The 23,996-nt window shown below is 40.3% G+C and overlaps 1 protein-coding gene across 1 annotated transcript; it reads right to left on the bottom strand.

Moving 5' to 3' along the window:
• Positions 1–16: 16 nt before the first annotated feature.
• On the bottom strand, positions 17–19,428 carry LOC145438065 (uncharacterized). Its single transcript, XM_080315447.1, has 8 exons — positions 19,222–19,428; positions 18,128–18,293; positions 17,984–18,073; positions 7,658–7,788; positions 4,592–4,757; positions 3,283–3,404; positions 350–622; positions 17–193 (listed from the first exon to the last, which is right to left on the bottom strand). Exons 1-8 carry the CDS (start codon positions 19,268–19,270, stop codon positions 174–176), a joined length of 1,017 nt encoding a protein of 338 aa, XP_080171573.1. The 5' UTR covers positions 19,271–19,428; the 3' UTR covers positions 17–173.
• Between the last annotated feature and the right edge of the window lie 4,568 nt (positions 19,429–23,996).

The raw sequence follows: 23,996 nt of genomic DNA, 5'->3' as shown, positions 1-23,996 counted from the left end.
AAACTCGGTCAAAATATGCTTTTTGTCATTCAATCTAATTATATGTCATTTATTTTCGGAAACAGTTAACTCGGAAAAAGTGAACGATAACATATGCACTTATGCAGACTTCCTTTTCGAAGATTAGGAGGATATGCAGCAATTGGTAGATTACATCTGTACCCAGAAATTCTTTATCCAAGGATGATGGTAACTGTAATATGATAAAATAAAATCAATGACGTGGAACAGTATGATTTGGAGAGGATTAAGCTGTGCATTGTGCAATAACTGAAAAAATTACAAGTTGAACAGTTTTGCACATATGGCATTAGACAATTATGATACAACTTAATCGCGATATACATACTTCCGAGCCAAAAATAACCTTCCGTAGTGCTCCGCTCCCCATCGACTTCATTGGTAGCTTTACAGACGTACATCCCATCATCTTCGGAATTTACGTTGTCAAGTACCAAAGTAGACTTGGCTACTCCGCGTTTCTGATGTGCAACGTAGACGTTATGTCGGTACCATTTCACTTCAGGCGTAGGAAAGCCGAAAGCGCTGCATTCAACGTTTAAATTGGACCCGATCTCCAAAGTAGCTTCTTCATCGGATACTGACAAATCGTAAGGGGCGACTACAAAATAAATTCACTGAAATTAGAGTAGACAGTATATAAGAATAAACAATTAGACTTATAGTGATATTTGCGTGACTCACTAGCTGACATATCAGTTTATCTGATTCACTTCGTGCATTGATTTCAGACATAGCATCAAAACCGAATAACAGATGTGCAGTATATCACAAAATGAAATGGGACCGTATACACCGACGTCACACACGTTTATGTTTAATCATCTGAGCACCCGATCGTATACACCTCTCGCTATGACCATCAAGACTTCAACGTCGTTAAGACGAATCAACTAAACAATGTCCTTTCCTGTCGAATTTGGCACCGTAGAACAACATATCATCATAAATGTGACGGAAGCAACCATCGAGCTTCCGTTTGAGTTGACGTCCTGGTTCAAAGCATGACGGTACATAGGGCCCATTGTGTGTGCATCTTCTGGTATTGGATAAAGGTATTAGCATCAATATAGATTCCAAATTTTTGTACCTCTTCTCATGACCATTGAACTTTTATCGACTATTACATGCTTTAAACAAGTGTTTCACAAACTTTTTATATGCGCTTACCATTTTAATCATTTTAATGAGCTCACGTAAAACCTCATTATATTCACCGCAACAGGGCTTACTAACTCAAAAAGGCCGAAGGCTACTGTTTTAGCGTTTTAGTTTATTAGTCCGAGGTGGTTTGCTGTGAAGGCAAGATTTGGTACGCTAATACGGTGGAAAATCTTTATAAAATTTGACAAGGTTTGATATATGAAAATCTACCAAACAGCAACACGCCGCAAATATTTTCAGATATATTTGTTCAAAACAGTGCAGTTGCAATTTCTATACCTAGGGCAATCTTTTGACATGTCAAAATTTGTCAAAATTTTATCAAAATTGTAGCGTGAGGTCAAACTTTGTCAAAATTGTTCACGAAGTATATATTTTTTGACCTCTGCAATTCGCTTGTATCGTAGATTGTGCATCTGTCGGTAAATTTATCATTTGATATTTTACAGCTTGTATAGCTTACTTTATCGACCTACTGTTGTAAACGACCCATCTACTGCTCATTGTGAATCATAAACGGTCAAATGAAACAAATAGGTTGACACTGTTTCATGGTCAACGTACCGCAATATCCTAACTGAAACATGCTTGGGCATTGCATGGTTCATATATAGCAAGAAGCGCAAGCTGAAAAATTGTGATGCAGACAATATTGTCAGAATGAAGCAACACGGAGTGTCACCAGCAGTGTACGCATAACTTCAATGTCGTCAGCCAACAATTGCTGCTGTTGAACGTTCTTTCTGCATTCTTGGCAAGCTACTTGGTAAGGACAGATACTTTTTCTACCCGATAATGTAGGAAAGTATCTTTCGTTGTACTGCAACAAATTTTATTTATTTAATTATTTCTACCACAATACGTGATAAATCTAACTGGAATTCTTCATAGGGCCAGATTTCCTTAAAATACTAGTGTCTTTTATGCAAAAAAATTTCAGTTTTTGAGCCAAAAACGTTTTTTTCAGTCCAAACTACTTCGTAAGGACAGAAATGAAGAAAAGTAGTGCAATTTTAACATTTTGTGCGAAAACACCTAATCTGCATACGTGGGATCAAAATTCGTTTTTAGGTAATAAGAGTCAAATTTAGATTTTTTAGATCAAAATCTCCCGTTTTTTAAGTCAGAAAAAATTGCCCAAGTTATAACATATCATTGGCGAGCTTTTGAGGGTATAGGAATGTGTGCTTGCGCCGCAGTTGCACAATGGTGGCCATCGCTGAACGTCTGATAAATTTCAACCACGGATCGTACCACTTGAGATGGTCCCGCGTACCAGTAGCGACTAGCGGTACGCATACCACAGTTTGGGCATCACTGTTTTAAATCATTGTAGCTATGCTGGACATATTTTTAGCGCCGAAAAACGAGATTTGATTTGCAACCGAGTAAAACGAAAGTAGAATTGCTACGCTAGACTTTGATGATATTTTACATTTCCTCGGTAGTTGCAGGAAAAAGTTAGAAAAATTAAGCAAAGCAAAAGTTACAAGAACATACACAAAAACAGTAGATCAAATTATTTCTCAGATTCAACCCACAAATACTTTGCGAGTCCCATAAGTCTTGCCAATGCGGAACGATCATTTTTAAGGAGTGAAATTGTTCACAGGAAATATTATCGAAATTACATACATACGTCAAGATCGCCGAAACTGATCCAACCAATATGTCTGATATGTACGAACTTTCGCCAGAAAATAGCGACATCCTCGCATGCAAAAGGCTCAGACGTTACGGAGAACGTAAAATAATGTTTGCAATAACAATCAAGAAAGTAGAGTTGACAGGTCAATTTGCGGAAAACCAATATTAAAATAGCAACTCAGCAAGATTCATGGTTGCAGTAATATTTCGGAAATATATACATCTTGCATAAAAGTATTGTTGAAGGTTCGAGCAATTAACTCGAAATGCGAAAGAAGAAGACATTTGGGCATTTTGAGCGTCTCCAGAGCACCACTCACCTGTTTTTGAAGAAAAGAGGACAAATACACCTAAAAGACGAGGTATGGTAGCCTAAACCTAATAATTGCAATACCGTGAGACAAGGATGTAGCTTTTTATAAGATAGAATAATACATATATGACCAGTACCTTGTTCACATATAAACGGCAACGCTTGCAAACAACGGGCATATGAAATACCGTCATGAGAAATAGTGCCACACGAATCGACATCTTGTTGGTGTGATACCCAATATTCCGCAAAGCTTGAGCTGAAATCGATGATTAGTGAACTATGTCACTGTTATCCAAACAACGGACAACATTGAACAGACTCTTGCACAAAAGTATGTATTCTAATTTCACACCCTAATGCCACCCGTAATATAGGGTGTGAATATACACATACAGTACACCCGTGGTACGCGAGACCATCATTTACCTCAGTCTTACACCACGGTATTAATCAAACACAACATTTCAATTCAAATGATGCTTGCACAAAAGGACTTATGAATGTATAAACGTAGGGACGTAGGATTTATAACCACGATATAAATGCGAGTTAGATCATGATTTCGTAGATCACCTTTTACGTGCAATAACTAAGACTTTTTGCTAAGGGTCCGGAGGTTCAGAACTTCAACATGCAATTTAATTATATATATTCAATGTTCAATTACAATGTAATAATCAATTCGACATTGAACAATAAATTCCCAGTTGTTGTTGAAATCAACAGCAAGATTACAGTGAATCCCTTCAATTCTTCAAGCTGATCCCATAGTATAGTTACGCGATGATTGCAATATGGAGTAATAGAGATGTATGTCACTACTCATTGTGAGATTGAATCTGAAGTAACGAGAATGAGGTTCATACTTCAAAATGTTTACCTGTCAAAAGGGTACTGCTCATCGTTCAGACAGAAATCTCAATATATTGTTTGAGACTAGCTTCTGATATTTAAATGGGTGTGGAACTGGATGGAATATACGGATATGTCGGTCGGGTATATGTTCTCACCGTAGTAATGATATGATTGCATCCAAACTCGATATAAATCATTTCACCAGTAAACGAATGGTGCATTTGGTTATCTCCATCGTCAAGACACCGACAGCAGTAGGTTCAAGTTTAGTCTAGCTGCCAGATTTTTATGCATGTAGTTTTATCATGGATCAATTTCGCCTATCTTATTGTAGACACAGTACCTTCAAAAGTAAAAAGATATTCAGAGTCGACAGTAAATCAAAGAAAATCTGACGCAAGCAGGATAGAAAATAGATATGGAGATTGGAGATAGAGTAAATGGACAGTGGAAACTAGTCACTGTTTTGGAAATTGTAACTGCATAATATCTTGTTTTACGGATTATTCGTTGCGCAAATCGCTTGCTGATTTTTTCATCATAATCCACCTTATATAAAGAATTATCGCATCAAAATACAAGGCGTACCCGTCTATCCCTGGGACCCGATGTTCAAAGGTATTCACATCTTCCATCAGAGCAAGTCTGGATCTGCGATTTTCACAAAAGCTCTTTGCCTGAAAATAGGAAGTTGCGTTCTGTCCTGAGAAAACTGTGAATTTGCTTCTTTCCTGCGGTGATGCCTTTTTGTTTGCTGAAAAACACGGAGTATGTGGAACATATTTATTAATTCGAATACTATGAAATCAATTTCAATCGATTTTCATTGCCAAATATGAACTGTATACCGTTATCAGAGGGTCGGAAACGAGGTAGTCAAATTCGCAATTCTCCACATGTGTGATATTTCTCACTCGTAAAAAAGAGTACCTTAATTCCACCTTATATGCCTAATAACTAGGGTTGCATTTAAAACAAACGGTGTTTTAAAACACTTTGTTTTAAACAGTATTTTAAACAAATACTTTAAAAAAATCGTGTTTTTTTTAAGTTGAATAGTATATTCATATTGAAATGAAGCCGAATATTTTCGGCTGACACTCGTCAGGGGTAATCGTCAGCAACTAGTATAGAATTGGAAAGAACATTGTATATCAACAATCGTATCACAAAATATGACGTCACCAGCATGGAATTTCGAATGAGAGAGCGTTCAATGTACTATTTTTAGGTGGTACAAGAACTCCTTTTTTGGCAGAGTTTGGGTTGGTGTATTTTGATAAAAGTCGACCCCAAGGCACACAAATGGAAGTGTGAACGGCCCCTCCCAACGACGCGAAATCTGTCGTCTCAATAATTATTCGCACAAATCGGATTATCCAGCAGATGTTTGCCGATTGCAGAATTATTTGCCGTTGATCGGTCAGCATCAAGTTTGAGTGGATGAGTTAAGGGTGAGCTTTTCACGGAGCGTGATGCACGTGTTTCTGATAAATCTGGGGACATGCTGGTTTCTGCGTCCCTGCAGACGCTTTGACGTTCTTTCCACGTAGCCACAATCACAGTGGCACTTATATCCGTACACTACATTATTGTCCCATTTCTACCCGCTTTGAAAAACAATTGATTTTTGCGGTCTGTAAGTGTTACGACAAAGTCAAAACCAATGTGATTCTTACGACTACGCAACTGCTCCCTTCAACACGCAAAGACGTGCTTTCTGCACTTCAACAAAGTAATGTAGTGTACGAATATAAGTGCCACTGTCATTGTAGCTACGTGGGAAGAACGTCAAAGCGTCTGCAGGAACGCGTAAACCAACATGTCCCCAGATTTATAAGAACATGTGCATCACGCTCGGTGAAAAGCTCACCCTTAACTCATCCACTCAAATTTGATGCTGACCGATCAAAGGCCATTAATTCTGCGATCGACGAACTATGCTTGATAATCCGATTTGTGCGAATAATTATTGAGACGACAGATTTCGCGTCGTTGAGAGGGGCCGTTCACACTTCCATTTGTGTGCCTTGGAGTCGACTTTTATCAAAATACACTAAGCCAAACTCTGCCAAAAAAAGGAGTTCGTGTACCACCTAAAAATAGTACATTGAACACTCTCTCATTCGAAATTTCATGCTGGTGACGTCATAATTTGTGATACGATTGTTGATATACAATGTTTTTTCCAATTCTCTACTAGTTGCTGACGATTACCCGTGACGAGTGTCAGCCGAAAATATTCGGCTTCATTTCAATATGAATATACTATTCAATTGTATATTGAAGTTCTGTACCTCCAAGATGCTGTTTTTTAAGTATTAAAATTGTGCCCTAATTGTGTAAACACTTCACAAAAAACATGTTGTATGAGCTTAAGGACAATTACCACCCGATATAGTCGGCGTATATCGATATGGTATGGTTGGAACCCTCAACATAGTCGGTTCAACAGCAATAGTAGCCTACATATATTTCGTCAAAGGAGCTATTTTTACCCTATATTTTCAATTGTCAATGTCAATCCGCTATGACGTCACAATTGAATATTCGTGACATCATGACTTTGAAAAACATAGAAAACAATAAAAAAAACATGTATTAAATTAGGCCCTTGTTTTAAACATGTTTGTTTTAAATTGATATTTGCTTTGAATGCAACCCTAATGATCATGGTACTTTTACGTGATTGAGTATACTTCCACTACATGTGTTCATAATTTGTGTCAAATTATGTATTAAAACTTTCGTTATCCACCAGTCACCGCGAACGTGAAATTCGAGGAAAAACAGTTCAATTTAACCTTGGACAACACGAAGTTTCCTTTATGAAATGCAGTGTGTTTTCGGATTTTATGTACATGGATAAGGGATCATAATGGATTCCGATACTGAACTACATACTTAGGGTTGCATTTAAAACAAACATGTTTGAAACGATGTCCTTTAAAATATTTTTTCTTCTTCAAGTCATGACGTCACGAAAATTCAATTGTGACTTAATAGTGGATCGTCATTGACAATCGAAAATTTAGGGTGAATATAGATCCTTTGACGAAATAAACTTCCAGCCAATGTTCCCTCTAAGCTGCGCACGTGCGCCTTTGCGCAGTGCTGACACGGTCTCTGCGCAAAGAAAATCTAAAGCTGAGCACAAAAAATCCGAAGTGATGACCTCTTTTCTTGCTTTTTAGTCTTTACGCACTGTTGTCCAAGGGACGGCGCAGTGAGTTGGTGAGTGCGCGCAGACTCGTGAAAAATTAGAGGGAACATTGCTTCCAATCCCTGTCATAAACGGAGCAAAAATATCTTCAACCGGGACTACATCGTCATTCAGCATTTTTACGGTCGGTAGTCATCATCATGAGAACATTCATTCAGTACCCATGATCTATAGTTCTATATCATTGCACTATAGCTGTTAAACCGACTTTTTCTAGGGTTCTAACTATTTCATGTCGTATACGTCGGCTATATCGGGTGTGAATCTCAAACCACATGTTTTTGGAAAGTAATTAACGCAATTGTGGCATGATTATGTAACTGAAAAAAGCACAATTTTTTTAGATACCTTTGTAATGTTGAAATATGGTACTCAAGTACAAATTGACGTGGAATATCCACACCGATAGTGTGTTAGTTAATCATACTTACGTATCTGACAAACGTAGCCAAATAAATCGTGACATTGATCGTCATCCCAATTTCCGCTTCCGCTTTGCATCTTATGATTTATTTTCATGCAATCTTGATCATTGCCGCCATTATTGGGCTCACCGGGACTCCTGCGCAATTTACAGAACAACTTACTATCACCTAGGAGATTGGAAATATGATCAATTGGACATCAACTGTGCCAGTTCAAAATTTTATGAGCATGGACAACTGCGTCACGGTAGTGGCGAGATAGCGCAGTGGGTATAAGCTGCGGCTGCAACATCAAGACTTGGTGAGGGTTCGAGTCCGACCGAGGTCGACTTCAGAATTCCGATACCTAAGTATTGGAGTTTTACCTGGGCTCCTCCTCGCCACCTCTTCCGCGTAAGCGGTATCTTACAAAAAGCCTAGAGGTGGGCCGTGCTATAAGTCGGCAGTTACGGAAAATAATGAAAAATATCGACATGGCGTAAATGACAATAGTTGTCGACAAACACCATGAATACCACAAAAAAATGGGTCGCGGTCTAAAATGTTATATCAGCGTGTAATCAAAGGTCATGTATACACTATGGAAAAAATTCTCTTCGTCACACTGCAATTTGGTAGTAAACATCGTTATTGTTATCATCCGTCTTCAACACCGATTAAATGTAAAAGTCGGTATTGGCATGTGTTGATTTTGACGATTTTTCGTATCGAGATGGGTGACAAGATTTCGTAAGATATATCTTGATGATATCATCAAATACTGTGTCAAGTTTCAAGTTTCCATACCAAATCTTTTCACTCATCGCGGTGTGAAACATCGTTAAAATCAACACTACCGATACCGGCTTTTGCGTTAAACCACTGCTTCTGACTGGTCGACAATAACAGAGGCGAATTCGATAACGAAATTAGGCTACTGCCTAATGATTAAGTGTCAACGTTGAGACTTGACACAGTGCTCGATACAAAAGTCAAGACATACCGTGCAAAAGCTCATAACGGATCTAGGTATGGAGCATCGTTAAAATCAATAGAGACCCATACCGGCTTTTGCGTAAAATCTGTCAGCGATAAATGACGAGTCCGCTCCTACTCGACTTAATTAACGAAATTACCACCCATATAGTTGACTGACAAAATTAATCTTGGCACAGCGTTCGATAGTACGATCGAAATCAACGGAGACCAATACCGGCTTATGAGTAAAATCTGTATGCGATACATGACGGCTCAGCACACACTCAACTTCGGACGCGAAATTACTATCCTAATCGTTGAGTAGCAACCCTGAAACGGTACAACATACCAAGTTTCCAGAATTGTCATGGTGCGAAACACCGTCAAAATCGACCTTTACCAGCAATGGTCGACTCACACATAGGGCGGTAACAGAGTTCAGATAAAGATACGATTGTTACATCACCCGCTCCTTGCTCGGTAATATTGTGAATAGAAAGACTAAATAACCTTTGCTTTATTGTGAGCGGCTGGAAGATAGGGTTGCCATACGTCCGGAATTTCCCGGACATGTCCGGAATTTCACTGAAAAATCTGCGTCCGGGAGGAATTTCTAAAATATGCCTAAATGTCCGGAATTTTGAAGGCTTGAAGCAGGCTCAAAAGTTTTTCGTAAATCAACATAAACAATTCTATTTTCAAACAGATTTATGCTATTACAAAATTGTTCTTCGCGCCGCCCGCGAGTTAATGCAACGTATAATGATATTAGTATGGGCACCAGGCACCACCCTCTCCAAAAATTGCAATCAAAAGTAATATAAATACCCATCATTTACTGAAATAACTCTAACTAAGCTAACGGTATATTCCTAGAGTTGGTTAAGGCCAATTGGATGCTTCAATCACAGACAGTGGTTCCAAATCTTGGGGTCTTTCGCCTTTATCTGGGGATCGCGATGATCTTGAGCTTTGCCACGGAACATTTTCAAGTGTGAAATGAGGTCGCGACCATACAAAATTGGAAATCACCGGATGACTTAAACAACAGTTCTGACGCATTGGCGTATCCAGGGGCCAGCCACATTTATCCCTGATCTTCGTATACGACCATAAAGTAGAATATTTCATAGCAGATTTATTTGACTTGAAATTTTTCTCGGTACTTCGCATGATTCATTGTCACTAGATTTCTTGCATTCAGTATTTGAGCCCCCATCTGAAAATTATAAATACCTATTGTTCACAGAATTGAGTCTAACTATGTTCGCAATTAGGAGATAACGTGTCGTCCAACATGCAATTTCGCTTGTGCACTCGCAGCGCATTCGTCGACAAAACATTTGCACAAAATGATAGAGGCATGTTCACTGATATCGTCGATTTTGCTATGTCTAAACGTCGAATAATCCTGTCCTTGCCAAATGAGTCCAGTGGTATACAGATGCGACCCCCAATGTATGTTAGCAACATATTTATTGATATAATTCAGTCATTATCTTGCAAAAAAATTTCGCGCTTGGCGCGACCAGGGCCTGATTGCGCACTGCACAGTTGCATGACATATTGTTATCAATTTTAGAGCGCATTTATATAAGTCTTGTTTGCAATGTTACCTAATTCGGTTCGCTCCTATCGGACGACTAAAAAAGGTTATCATCATTCCAGTTGCCCGCGCAATGGTTTGTAAATCTCATGTGTCCCTTTGGCCGAAAAAGTTTCCCACCCCTGATATAGATGCAATTAGACATTACTTGCAAATTACAAATCAGTTGCACAGGGGAAGAAAATCGCAATATGCGTTTTCGCGATGCAGTCAAAATTGATGCAATTTTTGGAATTATACCATGATACTGTGACAGAGCAAATGCATCGGCTGGCTTTGTAAAATTATAAGAATGATGTAAATATGACCAAACAATGTTTCCCACTTGACAAAATTAAAAATATTTGTAGTGTAGCTTAGCTGTTTGGGTCGAACAAATGATTCAGAAAGATTGCAAGTCCCAATCCTTGAATACTTGAGTAAGTACATGTAGACTAGACATAGGCTATGGTCTTTGACTACTTAACTAAATTCCATTTATGACCAACGTCTATTAGTAGGCGAGTAAGAGTGCGTGTGCTTGTAATCAGTATAGTGTGCAATGACAAAATTAGTAAGTTCAATCTTTTTATTAGTTGCTGAATCATGCACAAGAGCTACACTTGGATTTTTATCTACATTTTTATTATACAGGATTGGAAATCTGCCATATTTGAATGATTCATACATTTCAGTATATTGGAGAGTCCCCATGTTATAAAAACTTGGAAAAGGGGGGATATCTAGTAAATCTTTCTTTCATGTTAATTGCATAGTGGATAATTCGAGCTGTTCCACAATGAAACAATTTTGCACGCCACCAGTAATCATATGTTTGCATATAATAAATGGTTGTATGATAGTCATTTAACCGACAATGTGGCATATAATTTTCGAAGTAAATTGGTCATAATGCTGGAGTCGGAGTCGGGAGTCGGAGTCGGTACGTTTAAAAACCCAGGAGTCGGAGTCGGAGTCGGTACGTTTAAAGACTCAGGAGTCGGAGTCGGTATATTGAAAATGTGTGGAGTCGGAGCCGGAGTCGGTGGTAAAATTTACCGACTCCACAGCCCTGCAGATGGCCTAATTCATGACCTATGTTCCACTCAATTCCTGTATAGTGTATTATACAGTCAATGGCAATGCTTTGCCAGTGTGACGTCATATTGACGGTCAATGAGTTACGCCTCATTTTAAAATCCGCTAGTGGGCGCTAAAAAGTGTCCGGAATTTGCTTCACAAAAATATGGTAACCCTACTGTAAGAGAACTGACAAGGAAAGCTTGTTATGAGCGCTGCCTGGGGTATGCCGCGGCTAGGCATTTACAAAGCGGAAACACATGAGATAATTTGATTCTCGCAGAGAATTCGCTATGTGTAAGCATTTACGAGCGGAAGCACAAGATGAATGCGATTTTCGCAGTGATGTCGGTATATTGATTGCTGTGCGTCTATAAATGATAAATCATTGTTATAGGACATAATTTTAGGTGTGGCAATGCCCCAGTTTCCCTATGAGACAAGCCGTCACTGCCGCATAGCAGAATTTACGTAGCAGTCGCTATTGATATGCGTCATTTTGGCAGTATTCTATACTTAGCTTGGATACAGGATTTCGCATGGTATGTCTTGATTATGTCAGCTAATGATATGCCAATTTCCAAGGCGGTCAATACAAAATGATACCTCCAAATCCATACCTTTGATTTTCGCAGGAGTGCTTCATTATCAAAGCTATACTTAACAGACTTATGCATAGTATTACGGATCATATGGGCTCTATTCTATAGCAACACTTTTATTCGCAAACTACGGAATCGGCAAACATGAGATGGTTGGCCGATTGAACACAGGCATACACCCGTGCGGGGCGGATCGACAAATTCCCTGGTCCGACTCCGATCCTGTTTGTAAATATTCTGGTCCTACTCCGAACCAATTCGCCGGATTCTTGAAATGACTGTTATCCGATCCTAATAATCATCAATCTACGAGTATCTATTGAACTATGAGTATCTTCGATAATCTATTGCACTACAAAACAATAGATCACACGGTCGAGGAAGCAGTATATATTGCAATAAAAGAAGCACTTGACATTAAAAACTATCAGGTTTGTATTGAATATTAAAACGAACACATTACGCAAGTGTGGTTGGTGGTTACCAGGTACAATAGTCACGCTCTTCGACAACAAAAAAATCTGACCCTATCATAAAAAAGTACTGACCCGACAAAACCGATCTGGCTCCGGCCGCATCAGAAAAATACTGATCCGGTCCGAACCGGCTCCGACCAAAAATTGGAACAACCGGGCGGATATCCAATCCGGCATCGATCAATGCCCCACTCAAGTATCTACAACAGTGGTTCTTAACCTTTTTTCCTCCAGCGCCCCCTTTCAAAAATTATCGCGATCCAGCGCCCCCCAACCTCATGTTGTAAGGAATGTAATAAAGACAATGAGTAAGAGGGAGGGCCGTAACAGCACTTCGTCAACCCCCGTCAAAACGATTGCCTTGCGCACCCATAGCGTGATAATCCAAACTTCTAAGGGCTTCGCCCTCAAAAACCCCGTAGCGTGATTTCGATGGTCAGAAAAGTTTGTGTGACCTGGTGGCCCTAGGTACCAAAAGTTTCTATAATGCATGAATGAATAGGTGGTAATTACATATATATGTCGCTATAAACTTTTATCCTGTCAGCCCACGTAATCAGACTTACCAGTAGCGCTGAGTGAGCTGTTGTATGGGAAAATAAATGGCACGTAATTAATAACTAAACATATTCGGGCGTGCCCGCAGGTACAATTAATTCGTTACCTGGGCCGTAACAGCACTTCGTCAGCCCCCCCCCCCCCCCCAAAAAAAAAAAAAACGTTGGTCTTGGCCCCCCATCGGGTGATAAACCAAACTTCCGGGGGGCTTCGCCTCCAGACCCCCTTCGGCTATCCGCTATTTGCTGATACTAGTCATCACCATTGGGTGTCCATTTACTGAGGCAGCTATTCTCGCCTAGAAGCGCGAAGCGCGAAACATTTCACTAATTAATGACCGAATTGGTCAATATGATCGGGAATTGCATGTATATTGAGATCAATTTTTATCCTCTCTCTGCTCACGTAAACAGATTTACCCGTAGAGCTGAGTGATGTGTGATTGAAAAGGTAGGACCCCTCAATAATAATTATACATCTTCGGGCGTATACCCGTTGGCAGGAACGAAACTGCACTTCATCAGGACCCCGAAAAAACTCGGGTCTTGGGCTCCCATAAGGTGATAAACCGACCGCCACCCATCACGTTGTTCGCTTTTGCCACGGAATCAGCTGTACTGTTTAGCGAGCCAGTGCGAAGCGCGAAAACTTTCGATAATTCATGATCAACTCGGTCAGTATAAGATCGGAAATTGCATTTATATTGCTATAAATTTCTTGTCCTCTCTGCTCACGTTACCAGATTTACCGGTAGAGCTGAGTGAGGTGCAATGTTCCCTCTAAGCTGCGCACGTGCGCAGTGCTGACACGGTCTCTGCCCACGGAAATTCTACGTTGCGCACAACAAATCCGAAGTTACGACCTTTTTTAGTCGTTCCGCACTGTTGTCCAAGGGTCAGCGCAGTGAGTTATTGAGTGTGCGCAGACTCATCAAAACTTATAGCGAACATTGTGAGGTGTCTTGGAAACTGTAGGGCCCGTAACTAATAATTAAAAATATTCGGGCGGGCGAACCCGTTGGTATGACTTCGTTGCATGATGTTATTCCGTGAGCTCCTGTCTGCTATATCAAAAAATATAGAATCGCCCAACAGGGATATCGCCCAACAGGAATATCTAGTTTTAGATATCTCTGTCGCCCAATCGTACTAAACTAAAATACGTAGGCTACACGATTTCAAATTGGTATTTCTTCACTGGCATATAATTTTTCCCTGCCAGATGGAATTCGTCTTCTAGGGTTCAGATTGCCAAGTCAGGAACATTCGGTGCCAGTCATTTAGGCGCCCATGGACAATTAAACCTATATGTCTTTTGTAGGCTATATATAACGAAGTTTTCGGTGTTAATTTGCTCTGAATACTAATTAAGGATATGTCCTACCGCCACATCATCTACTGCGAAGCCATTTTTCTCCAGCGCCCCCCATACCGCCCCCTTGAGCCCAGCACCCCCCATATCGCCCCCTGAGCGTTTCCACCCCCTTCAAAATCGCCAGCGCCCCTTGGGGGGCGCTGGAGCCAAGGTTAAGAACCACTGATCTACAACATACCGCTAAAGTAGTGGCTAATGCGAGCGACAATAAAAACTGGCATATCAGCTCAGTATATTGAGTGTAAGTCAATTCAAAACACCCCAAGACTGCGATACAATGAAAAGATTGGAAGGTGCCAAAACGACCTGGAGTAGTCTTTGACATCAGACACCCACCCGGGCCTAGGCGATGGAAAGAGAAGCCATGCACACTGAATGAAAAGTAAAAGAAGAAAGTACAAAAAGACAAGCAACGGAATGAGGTGGCATTTGGCGGAAGACGAGATCGATATGTCAGGTGGTGGTCCGGTAAACTTGAGGGCCGACTAGCACTGAACCTTGGTGTACATCCCAGGTAACCAGTTTAGGAGAGGACGATGAGATTGAAGATTGGAGATTGAAACCATTTGTAGGCGTCCAGTGAGGTATTTTTTCATGAGCTCAATTTGAGTGTCCCATAACCCATAACGCTCCAATTTTGAAAGGAGAACATTATGAGCCACGCAGTCAAACGCCTATTCTACATCAAGAAAAATACTGCACCCCCTCATATATATGCTCATTTAGCCTTCGTCGCAATACGGCGTTGACCCTGCGTATGCGTTGTGAGGAATGCAAGGCATTTAACTGAAAAACACAGGTGTTGGAATGTTGTTCCTGATTCACCATTCTCATTTCTGTGGGGGCAGGGACCTTTTGAGTTAGAAGTTATACAGTAGCGCGACCCTAGATATAGGAATTATATTATTCGTGTTACTGTTACATTCTACACCAGGGGCGGGCAACATACGGCCCGCGGGCCGGATGCGGCCAGCGGACAGTTTCCCTTCTTACATGATAATGTGGCCCGCTGCCCCAGTCTGCCGAGATCCCCCACTACTTGCTTACTACGTCAAATTTTAGTGAATGTATGTTATTATATACAGTACTGTAACTGCCGCACCCCAAAACCCCCAATTGCGGGGGGGGCGAGCTCGAAGGTGGCCCAAAATTATTTCGTGAATTAGCATAATAGAGCGATTTCAAGTTGCCAAATGTCTTGAACTTTGAGTATCTTCCCCCAAGAAAAAATACGCAAGATTTCTAGAAATGAGCATGTCGGCATTGGGTATTACCGCGCCACGATTTACCAAGACATATAAAGTTTTAGGCCATGTAACATGCAACTCTAAGACACGGGCCAGGACGATCGGCAGCGAGAAAACCTTGGCTGAAAAGGACCGCCCTTATGTTGACCGAAAACTTAGTTATATATACAAAATACAAATAGGTTTAATTGTCCATAGGCGCCTAAATGACTGGCGCCGAATATTCCTGTCTTGGCAATCTGTACCTCACAAGACAAATACCATCAGGCAGGGAAAAATTACATACCAGTTAAGAAATACCAATTTGAAATCGGGTGCGTCTTTTACTGTAGTAGCCTAGACGTTTGGGCGATTCTATATATATTGATATAGCAGACAGGAGGTCACTAAATAACATCATGTTACGGAGTCATACCAAAGGGCCCTACAGTTTCCAAGTCACCACACTCAACTCTGCCGGTAAATCTGATTACGAGAGCGGAGAGGACAAGAAATTGACAGCAATAGATATGCAATTCCCTATCTTTTTGACCGATTTTATCATGATTTATCGAAAATTTTCGCGTTTGGCGCTGGCTCACTACACAGTACGGCATATCTCGTGGCAAAAGCGAACAACGTGATTGTGGGTAGGTTTATCACCTTAAGGTAGCTCAAGATCCAAGTTTTTTGGGGGGGCCTGACGAAGTGCTGTTTTGAACCTGCCTAGTGCCTACGGGTATACGTCCGATGGGGTTTAATTAATATTGAGGGGTCCTACCTTTTCAAACACACCTCACCTGTAAATCTGATTACGTGAGCTGTGCGATGATAAAAATTATTAGCAATTTATATGCAATTGCCGATCATATTGCCCGATTCAATCATGAATTATAAAACAGTTTCGCGCTTCGTGCGTACGCGAGAAAAGCTGGCCCAGTCAAAGCCGCCTAATCTAGATGACAAGTATAACGGTAAACAGCGGATAGCATGAGGTCATGACTCGAGTCATCCCAACACTGCTCAGTACTCAACCCTAATGAATTGGTATCTTGGTAAATTTCGGGTACCGGGCTAATCGAACGCCTTGAAATGTTAATTAAAAATTACACCGTGTGTTGATCGATCAGAGAGAAGCAGACATGGCAGCGTCTGTATGGCAATGCTATTCTCAAATCCAAATTGTCTTCGTCATTATCGGATAGAAATAGCTTTGAAGTGACATTGCTGTCGTTAAAATACGGTACGATTTATTCCTTGTATATCTGGATAAATGGGCGAACAATGTATCAATTCAGCAATCCGGCCCGCCAAGTACTTAATTTTCGTATATCCGGTCCGCCGACTGGAGAAGTTGCCGCCCCTGTTCTACACGGATCTTACAGACAATTGCTGCGCATTGTCGTTCGTTCTTATATGCGAATAGCCATGTTCTAGAAAAATCTGAATTCAGTCTGCACTTTTGTCTTTTTGGAATTTGTTGTCAATGTCATCGGCTTGTTCCTATGATGGTGACTGGAGTGAAAACAACACTGTCGCCAGGTGATTTTAATATGGCCTATAAACATGGTGACGTGATGAGAAATTATTTACGTGAATGCAATTGTTACTGGAAATCTCAATTTTTTTTTGAAATTGAATTGATTATATAAGCATTTTTCCATTTTTTCAGGATTGTTTCACAGGCCAGATGTGTCTGCAGGTGGGATATGGTTGCCACCCCTGGTGTACATATCTATGCAAGCTGTAACTTGAACTCTTTTGAGAATCCGAAAATTTTGGTCTAAAATATTTCTCACCTTGTCAGTTCAATATAATAGTTTTTCATAATAGCGGAAATATGGTACGTGAAATTTGTTTTACGGTCAAACCCCTTCAACATGGAGTAATTTTGCGCAAAATGATCGATCAACAATTACAGAACATTTAGCTGATTTCGTGAAGAGCTACAATTGATCTAGAAATTTTTGACTACACATTTTTCATGTAGATATCTCTCTCGCAAAAGTGCGTGACGGATTTCAGGAAAATCAATTTGGTCGATGAGAAATTCGTATACATTTAATTGCAAAAAAAATCGGACGACATGTCGGCGGGAAATATTATCTGCGAATTGGCTGTTCCAGCCTTCAATCGCATGCTTTGAAAACACAATTGAGGGTTGCACGAATGCGTCTATTGATCAGAGAAAGTATACTTATACTACTCATACTACTTATACTACTGTAGTGGATAAGGGGAATTGTTTTCCGGATCGTCGGAGAGAAATCAACAGCCTTCGACAGGACATTCACATTTAATCCTATACGTAATATTCACATATCAGGGAGAGTTGCGTTCTGTCAATGAAAAAAAAAGGTATTTGCAGTTTTACTTGATTATTGGCCATATAGTGAGTGATCAAAAGTATCAATCCGCTCGATATCACCGCTATATGTAGGCGAAGTAAACTTTCTGACGAATAGCTGTATTACCAGTTCGCCCACTCCACGTCTTCGCCGTCGTTCCATCTGAATGCCCCTTCTCCGTAAATGTCTGATCCACCGATCCATGCTTCATAACCACTGAGGTGCATGAATAAAGTGTATTTCAGTGGGTAAAATTGCTTCGTTACTTACCGAGCAACACTCGCAACGGCTTGATTTAGATTTGAATACTTCGGCATCACAAGCCATCCGCCTTTGTCGTAGCAATTCAATATAGCCCCAGCGAAGATAGTAGTGTCTTGTTGATCGACATAAAATTTGAGTGTTGTTCCCTTGTATTGTGCTGTCCTCTTGAGAGCTAGAAATATGATCGAGATATTGGTTTTTAGGAGAAGTAAATTTTGGAATGCAAATATACCACCTGTTATTTATCAGACCTAAGCGAGCCTTGAAATATACCAACAACTCCTCCTGTTCTCACTATGGCATTTTGAATATACAATTAAATAGTATATTCATATTGAAATGAACCCGAATATTTTCGGCTGACACTCGTCAGGGGTAATCGTCAGCAACTAGTAGAGAATTGGAAAGAACATTGTATATCAACAATCGTATCACAAAATATGACGTCACCAGCATGAAATTTCGAATGAGAGAGCGTTCAATGTACTATTTTTAGGTGGTACACGAACTCCTTTTGTTGACAGAGTTTTGGTTGGTGTATTTTGATAAAAGTTGATTCCAAGGCACACAAATGGAATTGTGAACGGCCTCGTCCTACGATTCGAAATCGGTCCTCTCGATAATCATTCGCACAAATCGGATTATCCAACAGATGTTTGCCGATGGCAGAATTAATGGCCTTTGATCGATCAGCATCAATCTTAAGTGGATGAGTTAAGGGTGAGCTTTTCACATCGCGTGACGCACGTGTTCTCATAAATGTGGGGACATGTTGGTTTATGCGGTCCTGGCATTTTGACATGCCGAGATTGTCTCTATACGGAATGTATGGAATAGATAGTTATTACCAATTGAAATACCTCAAAATGCACTCAGCATATGAAAACTTCGGGTGTCTATAGGACCAGACATATCATTATGTGGTAAGCATTGTTGCTAACCTACCGCTTATATCAGTACAATCTCAAAATTGTCAACCGAAGCATATAAAAACACCTGAAACTTTATTTCGTGCAGGTGTTAGTGAGCTGTGCCCCGCCCTAATTCGATCCGATACAAGCGAATACCAGTAGTTCCTGTAAAAATGTCTAAAGTGCTACCTGCAAACGTTAAACTGAGCAAGCAAACGAATACAATTGGTCTGAGCATCGTTGGCGTCGTGTCCTTTAACTAGGCCTCCGTACGAAATCTGCTGAAAGGTAATATCGTTTTCAATTACAGAAAACACAAGCATAGCGACGCTTCTATAAAACTATATTGTTTTTATTTGGAAGATCTGTCTTCATTTTGACTTGAGTCTATTCTTATCCTCATAGCTTACCACAGGCAACAATATGATCACTAGGGCTCTTCAAAATTGACTTTTTTTCTCAAATGGTACTGGCTACTTGATAAAATTGTTAGGTTACTTAATTTAGGCCTACACACAAAATTTGATTCAATTCCAGCCAATAATAGCTTTGCTACAGGAGAAGAAAGTTTCTATTTATTATATCAAAATAAATAATGAAATAAATTAAAAATTTACTGTTCACCCCATCAAAGTGTTAGGCTGTATATAGAAACGATGCTCACCAAATTTGGTTCAATTCCAACCAGTGGAAGCGGAGTTATTGCCGTCGAAAAATTGGGATTTGAATAAAATAGTATTTACGGTGACCGATTCTTTGTTTATTTATTATAGTTGTGCTCACCGTAAATACTATTTTGTTCAAATCCAAAATTTTCGACGACAATAACTCCGCTTCCACTGGTTGGAATTGAACCAAATTTGGAGAGCATCATTTCTACAGACAGCCTAACGCTTTCATGGAGTGAACAGAAAATTTTCAAATTTTTCAATATTCATTTTTATATAATAATTAGAAACTTACTTCTCCTGTAGCAAAGTGGTTACTGGCTGAAATTGAGCCAAATTTTGTGTGTAGGCTTAAATTAGGTAACCTAACAATTATATCAAGTAGCCTGTACGATTTGAGAAAAAAAGTCATTTTTGAAGAGCCCTAATCATCACTAATAACTGCTTTCCAACTGCACTCAAAAGCAGTGACGGGTTGGCTGAAGTGATGACCTGTTTAGCCCGCAGGACCCGGTTATGCAACTTTTTATCCACGGCAATCCTGGTTATGCAGTTCAAATATGTCCCCGGAGTATGTCACATTAGAGGGTCCACGCTTTCCACGCAACCACCAATACATATATTGCCCGTTTTCGTTATGTGAACAAATTGATAATGCAGAGATTCCATCTTCGAAGGAAGTATGGATGAAGGGGGCCATAAGAACGAAGTTATACCATGTATTTAGCCCAGGGATTCTCAAACTTTTTTCGACACGCCCCCCTCTTATCGGGATATCAAAAATATTAACGAGAGCAATCAGTATGCTAGCAATCACAACGCATAGTTTGGTGGCATTAAAGGTCGTGGCCGCTGATGAGAAAACTCCGAAAGACGAAATTCGGACAATATAGAAAGTAGGGATGGTGTGAACCTCTGAAAGGTTCAGATTCGTGTGAGCGCGAACCTTCTTCAAAGGTTCTGTATGAACGCAAACGTGAATCTCATGACGTCGCGTGACGTCATATTTCTAATTCCAACCAACTCGGACCACATAGTGCCACAATACTGAAGTACATATTGACATTTTCAACCTCGCCAAATGTATCAACTGGGAAAATCAAATAATATAATAATCCCATAAACAGGACGAGTCATGACTCGACTCGAGTCAGACTCGAGTCACGATTTTCTGATGACTCGACTTGACTCGAGTCATTTTCTCAAAATACGAAAATGACTCAACTCGACTCGAGTCAATCGGTGTATTGACTAGACTTGGACTCGAGTCATGCGCAAGTCATATGACTCGAGACGCAGACGGCTAAGACCGATATTTTATCGTTATTTCCAAGAATAGTAAAGTAACCAGCCCATTGGGATTTCGTTTATTGGTAATAGCACGTGAGAATGCGATCGGAACCTCCTAAAAGTGAGGATAATTACTGTATTATAAATGCGAACCATTCAAAATCACCAAGCAGATTTATAAAAAGTGAGTTTAACAAGATTTCAGCTGGGAACTGAGCAGTCAACGTATTGACTTGGACTCGACTCGAGTCATAATACCATGACTCGGACTCGACCCCTGATCGATGACTTGGACTCGGACTTGACTCGGTGGTGATTTGAAAATGACTCGACTTGACTCGAATCAAAATTATAAAAGTGAAATTGACTTGTGACTCGGAGCCTTGTGACTTGGTTACAACCCTGCTCATAAAATCAATATCTTCCGTCGCTTTACCAACAATTTCGAAGAAACTTGCAAGGGAATATAATTAAGCTTTACCCCCTAACGCAGTGGTTCTCAACCGGTGTGCCGCGGCACACTAGTGTGCCGTTTACGTCTCGCAGGTGTGCCGCGAGCGATTTCTTCAGACTTTGAAATTATGCGCAAAATATTTCTAGTCTTATAGCAAACGATCAATAGTAATCTAATTCGAGCTTGATGTGAAGTTTGTACATTTGATAAATCGAAATTGATGTTATGCCCGGAATCAATACCCCCCTCGAATTCACTTAACCGGACAGATCGCGTGCCTTGAAGACTGAATTCAGTTTTGCACAATACGTTGATTGATCGCAGAGAAGAGCAGACTTAATGCCGGCGCCTGTATGACAATGCAGCTTTCTAATCCTCGTTGTCTCCCCAATCACCAGCGAGAGAGAAATGAACTCCTTTGGAATTGACGTTAGCGTTTACAAATTCGAAATACAAACATGGCAATCCGCGTTGCGATTGTTAGGTATCATGCGGGCACTTCCGGTAAAATGTAGGCGTGTAGCGCAACGTTGTGTTACTGTCGACGAAAATGAGAGTTGAGAAGTAATGTTGATCAAATTATATCAGTTAACAAACCTCTTCGCCGCCTTGAACTGCGGGTGGCTGCCAGTACAACCATTGATGCATGGCTATGCTCACGCGTGCTCACGATCTACGTGGAAACGCATTGTACAGTAGGGGTATTCAAAAATGACTTTTTTTCTCAAACCATACTGGCTACTTGATAACGTTGTTAGGTCAGGTTATTTACCTAATTTTAACAAGTAGTCAGTATGATTTGAGAAAAATAGTCATTTTTGAATACCCCTATTGTACAGCCTGGTATAGCCAATGTAGCTCTACGCCTCCGTATCCGTTAGCGGCGATCGCGCTTGACTTCTTCGATCAGATGCGGAAGTGGGCAGATTTAATGTCAAACAAATCTTATGAAATAGCATCTAATTGTAAGGGCAGCCCGAAGTTTCTGTGAAGTCGCATATCAAAATGACCCTTTTTCCTTTCGTCCGGAAACGCCCTGCTCGTTGTAATCACGGATGAACGATATTATGGCCCGAGGAAAACGACGGCTTTTTATCACGACTTAGTAAGCTATACGAGGGACTTACAAAAGTTTATCTTTAGAAATAATTAAAATGGAGAAGTTTATTTCAAAAGAAAGGAAGAACAGAAACATTTTGGATCGACTGCAGAGGTGGTCACATTAGTCGGCGTCACTACTGGGTGATAATAAGTATCCTGGTAGTTTGCAGGTGCCGTAAGTCAATAAACGTACAAAAACCACTGTGATGGTGTGCCGCGAAGTATTTTTCATTTTCAAAGGGTGCCGCGAGGTCAAAAAGGTTGAGAACCACTGCCCTAACGGTATAGGCCGGACCGGACAATGCATTCGGCGTCTGAGTATTGCTAGGTTGATATTGAGCAGAATGTCAAACGGGTTTCTATACTTGCTGCCGATATTAACCCATTAACAAGTTATGCAGGAATACAGCAGTAGCCAACACCCTTATCGCAAGGATTTGGATTTTATGCAACAATAAACATATGAAATCAAGATTGTCCCCGTACGCCTGCTCCATTGTTCACATCAGACAACGATATCAACTTCATATATTGGTTGAATAAGCATCATTCGCTGATCTACATGTAGTGTATTTAGCTCTTGATGTTGTGTGATTGCAGGTTAACCTCACACCAGAGAGTCACTAAATATTCGAGCAAACTTTTGAAACAAAGAAAGTAAAATTTGTGAGGTTGTCAAGGTACATGCTCGTTTAGTGTTGGTTTTATTTATGCTGCCAGCGCCATGCATATAGTGGCCCGCAGTTGAAATGCAATAAATTTCAACCAAAGATGTTATAATGAAGTGAAAATAATAATAGATGAAAAAGGTTCGCAGTGCAGAACCTACCAAGGTTCGTTTGTGAACGTGAACCTCTAAGTTTCTGAGGTTCACACACAGAACGCGAACGTGAACCTCAAGTTCACACCATCCGCAATTGGAAGCAATAACCATGAAATTAGGGTAAATCGCGCCTGGCTCGAAAATTTTTGAAGCCAACTCTGGCTCCGCGCCCCCTCCTTCTTGGAGGCTTTCATGCCCCCAGATTGAGAACACTGGTCTACAGTGTCACAATAGGTCTATAAGTTGCGCTTTTGCAAAGAAAATCGTATCTGCTCCACACCTCTTAAATATTCATACTGACTCTATATCTATGCTCAAGCTTAAACTCCTAGGTATAGACCGACACTTCGCGTACACTATAGTGCGTGAGTAGAAAACTTTCACGTCCTTAAATATATTTAGCTCGGTCTTGCGATACAAAAGTATACACATATAACAAACATATATTTCCGTAAATGGATTACGGACTTTCAGTGATATATGTTTGCAGACGTGTCAATAAAAAATATTTGCTACTTGAGTGGCAAAGCGGCAGCTAACCGAAGACTTGCGAAGACGAAGCTGTCACGTAACGCATATGCACGCTGATCATCAACTGAAATTCTTATGCCGCTGGAAATCTGAAGAA

This window comes from Botryllus schlosseri, chromosome 4 (genome assembly GCF_051294905.1).
Source record: "Botryllus schlosseri isolate E-star chromosome 4, Bs_hap1, whole genome shotgun sequence".
Lineage (NCBI taxonomy): Eukaryota > Metazoa > Chordata > Ascidiacea > Stolidobranchia > Styelidae > Botryllus > Botryllus schlosseri.
This window is presented reverse-complemented; position numbering and strand designations above follow the sequence as displayed.